This window comes from Sinocyclocheilus rhinocerous, unplaced genomic scaffold (genome assembly GCF_001515625.1).
Source record: "Sinocyclocheilus rhinocerous isolate Xijiao unplaced genomic scaffold, SAMN03320098_v1.1 scaffold314, whole genome shotgun sequence".
Lineage (NCBI taxonomy): Eukaryota > Metazoa > Chordata > Actinopteri > Cypriniformes > Cyprinidae > Sinocyclocheilus > Sinocyclocheilus rhinocerous.
Window position 1 is genome coordinate 405,802 of NW_015630021.1, and position 5,814 is coordinate 411,615.

The following is a 5,814-nucleotide window of genomic DNA, read 5'->3' on the forward strand; positions in this document are numbered from 1 at the left end:
ATGAATATGAGACAAAACTACAGAATGTCACGTTTTATTATTGGGTGTTTCAACACATTCATGTTTTACCAAATAAAAAGGACAGCACTTTTAGAGTTTCATCCCCTCTCTGATGTGAGCATAAGTATTGGGACAGTTGACTCACAGGTCTTTCTAAGTGATCAGCTGTGTCCCGTTGCATTAATTGTTCAGATATTAAAAGCAGGGAATGTGCTGTATCAGTTATAGCCATTGCTTCTGCATTCTGAGTCTTGCATTTGATGACGACACAACAAACCAGGATGAAGACGAGGGAGCTGACTTTGAGAGTCACGCAAGCAATTTGGATGCTAAAAGAAAAGAGGAACTCAATTAGAGTTACAGTATGTCAAAAACAATGGGCATGGAGAAATCAACAGTTTGCAATGTCCTGAAAAAGAAAGAAACCACCGGTGACTACAGCATCCAACAACGGCCTGGCCTTTGATGACAGACAAATCATAAAAGCTGTGAAAACCCTAAAATAAGTGTCTGTAAAATCCCCAACAACCTCCAGAAAGCTGGAGTGATGGTCTGACAATCTACTGTCCGCAGGAGACTTCCACAGCAGAATTACAGAGGTTACACAGCAAGATGAAAACCTCTGATCAGCAGCAAACATAGAAAGGCAAGATTAGAGTTTGCAAAAAAGCACAAAGGTGAGCCAGTAGAGTCTTGACAGATGAGACAAAGATTATCTATCATTTAAGTGATGGGAAAGCAAAAGTGTGGAGAAAAAAGGAACTGCAAATGATCCTAAGCATACAACCTCATCTGTAAAGCATGGTGGAGGTGGTGTCATGGCATGGGCATGCATGGCTGCCGCTGGAACAGGCTCTCTCCACTTAATTGATGACGTAACGAACGATGGTGATAGCAGAATGAATGCAGAAGTGTACAAATACATCTTGGCTACCAATGTTCAAGAAAATGCCACAAGACTCATCAGAAAGTGCTTCATATTGCAACAGGACAATGACCCAAAATACCCTGCTAGCTCAGTCAAGGAGTTTATCAGGGCAAAGAAATGGAAGGTCTTAGATTGCCCAAGTCAATGTCTAGATTTAAACCCTATTGAACATGAATTTCACCAGCTAAAGAGGAGACTAAAGGCGGAAACCCCCCAAACCAAGCAACAGTTGAAATTGGCTGTATTAAAAGGCTGGGAAAAGTATGTCAATGGATGAAACCAAGAGTCTGGTGATGTCTATGGGTGGCAGACTCACTGCTGTGATTGCATGCAAGGGATTTGCAACTAAATATTAGCTTTTAAACTTTTACATTTGCTCTAAGTTCAACTGTCCCAATACTTATACATGAGATGGAATGAAACTCTAAAAGTGCTGTACTTTTTATTTGGTAAAACGTGAATGTGTTGAAAATGTGACATTCTGTAGTTTTGTTTCATATTCATCTTTTAATCATATTTGCAGATGTCTTGACTCCACAGCAGACAAAGCAATTTTGTCTTTACTGTTCCAATACTGTATTGCAGCACAATGCAGCTGAAACCACTAAAAGCATTAAATGAGCATTTGGTCATTACTTCTGAAAGGGCTATTTGCTGCTTTCAATCATAAAGATAGTTTTTTTATATGTGCATTGAAATAATGAGTCTGCTGGAAGGCCTGAGGCTGCTGTAAGTGAGGAGAGATTAAGAGCTTTTGTTGAAGCAAATGGAAAAAATTAGATTTCATAAAGTGCTTTTTGGAAATATAAATAAAACAACATTTTACTTATTTCCTACTCAGCCATTTCATTTGAAATGACTTGATGGTTCTCTACATTCATTCTAGTCTCCCAGTGTGGAAAATTAATACATTTAGTAATATTTCTGCAACAAACACTGCAAATTAAAGTGTAAAATATTTTGTACAGGAGTGTAGCTAATTTATATTTATAATATCATTTCAAATTGCACCCAAAAATATCATCACATTAAACTGCAATACTCACTTTAGCCACAATCTTGACCTCTTTATATTGCATCTCGTAGAATATGTCTGCATTCTCCAGAGCTTCCATCAATGGAGGGCCTTTTTTGACCTCTCCATCCAGAAAGGAAACAAACTCCTGAAGCTTTGCACTCCCGTCTTCAAAGTCTTTAGAAAACCTTTTACCTCCTGCCTTGTCTAAAATATGAAATGTGGAAAGAACGAACACATAAAAATTAGAAAAATATTGATGCATCAATTAATAAATATCCATTTAGAATCTTAAAAGGCCACCGTTTACCGACCTTTCAGTTTCTTTAGAGCCTCTGTGCTGCACACATCCACTCTCATTGCAGCTAACTGTTTCTCTTTGAGCTCAATCTCATCCATCGACTTCCTGTACGTGGACAGATGCTCGATAAACGCAGAGGGCTGACAGGTAAAAATACAAACAAGTAGGTAAGAAGTTGTATAAATGAAAGGTATAGTCACCCCAACCCAAGGGGTTCCAAAGAGCCACTCAAATCCAGTGTGAATTTTGACTATTTACCACAAACTCAGCAACAATCTTGGATTTTAGGGCAGATTTGGCGTTAACTGGAGCTGAAAATAAAATTGAGGAATATTAAAAATGAAAAATCCTCACTTTATTATAAGAATTTCAAAAATATGTTCAAGTCTTCTTAACACATTGTATATTAAGACTTTCAATGTTAAACTCAAAAACATACTGACAAGCCTATAAAATTCTCCCAAGAGCAACATTAAGTTGATACATCCTCAATTATTAATTCAGACCTTTCACTGGTTCTTCTTTCCAAACCAAACCGTTCCTAAGCTGACTGATGAACTCCTCTGAATAGACATTTCTCTCTTCCCAAATGGACAGTATCCTCACCACTGCCTTGTTCACCTTAGAATCCTTTGTGGCACTACAAGAAATCACATTTACAAAGATTCATAATATAAAGCAATTCACACAATGCAACATCACAATAGATTTGAGAAAATAATTTGCATACAAGGTCACATTAATGCATACTTGGTTAGAAGCACATTGGTCGCAGGATCATTTAGTAATTGATGGCTTTGTAGAAATATATCAAAATCAAAAATGATTCATTTATTTAAAAAAAAAATGCATATATATATATATATAGGCTTATAATATATAATTCAATAAAAAACATATGTAATTCAGATTGTTATTTGATTTGTATGTCAATTATTCAATCATTAAACTAAATTGTCAAAATCCAAAATGTCCCAAAAATAAAATTATTTTTTATTAAATGTAAAAAAAAATACATGTAATATTTGATTTAGTATTTTACATGAATGACAACAAAAAAGTTAAAAATATATTTTGCTTCAAAATAATGTGGTGATTCATTTTGGATATGGTTGGTTTGGGTGATGGCTCCATATTATAGAACTGTATAAAATTTCTATGGAGAAATTACTTCCAGAACTAAGACCTCTGAAAAAGTGGGTGGTCACTGTTGTGGTCTATAGGCAGAGGAGATATTTCTTGTCCTTGAGAACAATCTGGTTAAAGTTCATGTTGATGAAAGCAGACTCACCTGATGAGCTTCATAGCTTCTGGCAGAACATCTGTGAAGGTGGTGCGGTAGACTATGGCATTTTTCCTTTTACAGTTCTGAATGACATCATTCGCCAGATAGAAGAGATTAAGCCTGTGTGGCGCATCCGCTGGGAAAAGAATAAGGAAAAGTTTAACTGCATCATAAAACAATCAGTTTAATGGTCCGCTTACAATGGCATGACCTTTGTCTAATATTAGCGAGGATGGGCAAACCATAATGAAGTGTTAAAGTTCACGCTAACATTGAATAATTCATGAGGATTGTCACAAATTATAGCAGTTTCTTTAAATTCCATCACAAGCTGCTCTTTTCAAAATCTATCTACTTTCAACAAATCAACAAGATAATTTCTTCAATTACAGGTACTTTTATGGCCTAGGGCTAGTATTTTATTAAGTCAAAAGACAAAAGGCACAATCACACCAAGAGCAATAGCCATAAAGATAACTATAGCTATATCAGCGTCCACACCAATGCACTATAATGTTCTGTTTATTATAAGCACATGCTGCAGTTGTGTCATCTGCTGCTTTAAATGTTTGACCTCTTTAAAACAGGAACAATTCTGATTGGCTGTCAGTTTTTTTAATTCGTTAGCTGGAAAAAAATTGTTGTGAAAGTGATTCCAAATAGTGTCGCTATCAAAATAGTTGTGGTATGAACTTTGCGATTCTTTTACATTTTAAACCATTTTTAAGACTATATCTATTATCTATATCATTATAGTTATCGTCCTTGGTGTGAACAGCCCTTAACTCTTAAACTTTTTTCCTCATATAAAATTCACATTAAAACGGTCTTGGAAAGTTTTTACTATGCCTACACATAGTTTTGAATCACTGTACATATTTGGTTGTAAATTTGTCTTAGACCCAGACTTTAATATTAAAGGGGCCATATGATGCGATTTCATGTTTTCCTTTGTCTTTGGAGTGTTAAAAGCTGTTCGTGCATACAGAAGATCCGTAAAGTCACAAAGATTAAAGTCTCAAACCCAAAGAGATATTCTTTATAAAAGTGAACGCTTAGCCACGCCTTCTTAAAACACCTCGTTCAAACACGCCCCCACATGTCTACGTCACTGTGTGGGAAGATTTGCATAACACCGCCCAAATGTATAAGCAAAGAAAGAAGGCGTAACTTTTATTCAGTATTAGGCTCGTTCGAGATGCATCGGCGCTGTGCAGACCGATCGGCGTATAACATCAAAGTACCACGAGAGCGATTGGAGAGCAGACGACTCTTTAAGCTTTTGAATCGCTCTTGCAGTACTTTGATGTCATACACCGATCGGTCTGCACAGCGCCGATGCATCTCAAACAAGCCTATTATTGCCGCTGCCGCCATGTCGTGGAGCCGCTGTGTGTTTCGTTGCGAAAGCTAAACTTACTTTGTTTGGCCTTCCAAAAGAGGACGCAACTAGAAATCAGTGGTTAAGTTTTATTTACAACACTGTTCCAAAACAGTACAGTACAACCCAAATATTCGAGTGTGTGCAGCGCATTTTACGGAGGAAAGTTTCCTGAACTTTTTGTCCATTTTGGAGATCATCACAACGCATAAGCACGCTTTAACCTAAGTGTAAACAACGCTGATTATGCCGATTACGTTCATGCGCGCGCTTTCCCCCCTAATGTAAACAACGCCGATTACGTTCTTGGGTACTCTCCAAAATGGTAGAAGACGTAACTCGGGGGAGAAGAAATGTTAAATAAATTATGTTATTTTTGTTTTCTTTGCGCACAAAAAGTATTCTCGTAGCTTCACAAAATTGAAGTTGAACCACTGATGTCACATGGACTGTTTTACCGATGTCCCTGCTACGTTTCTGTCTGGGAACATTTCAGTTGCGTTGCTGTCTATGCAGGGTCAGAGAGCTCTCAGATTCCATCAAAAATATCTTAATTTGTGTTCCGAAGATGAACGAAGGTCTTACGGGTTTTGAACGACATGAGGGTGAGAAATTAATGACAGAATTTTCATTTTGGGGTGAACGAACCCTTTAAGCATCGCTGGCCTCTATAGCATCCTGTTTCCAGACTCATAATATTTCCACACAAATTGCATTTTGGAAAAAGATTGCAATGCAGTTTGTGTGCAATTACAGAACAGAGATCGGCCAAAATAAAACTAAAAAACTAATTCTTCCGATCTAGAACCCGCACACTGCTGATTTAAAACAAGCAGGCAGTTCTTCAAGCTCTTGCGTGCCAACTGACCTCACTGACCTCACGGGAAGATGCAAAGATAGTCTC

The 5,814-nt window shown here is 37.2% G+C and overlaps 1 protein-coding gene across 2 annotated transcripts in view; it reads right to left on the minus strand.

The window, feature by feature from the left end:
• The window catches only part of rprd2a (regulation of nuclear pre-mRNA domain containing 2a), a 42,627-nt gene that overhangs the window by 15,555 nt on the left and 21,258 nt on the right, over nucleotides 1–5,814 (minus strand). For both annotated transcript variants that reach the window (XM_016551623.1, XM_016551622.1), the window contains exons 2-6: nucleotides 3,536–3,665; nucleotides 2,751–2,884; nucleotides 2,503–2,555; nucleotides 2,258–2,384; nucleotides 1,975–2,150 (exon numbers count right to left, since the gene is read on the minus strand). In XM_016551623.1, the coding sequence (XP_016407109.1) occupies nucleotides 1,975–2,150; nucleotides 2,258–2,384; nucleotides 2,503–2,555; nucleotides 2,751–2,884; nucleotides 3,536–3,665 (620 nt within the window). The remainder of the gene's footprint in view (nucleotides 1–1,974; nucleotides 2,151–2,257; nucleotides 2,385–2,502; nucleotides 2,556–2,750; nucleotides 2,885–3,535; nucleotides 3,666–5,814) is intronic.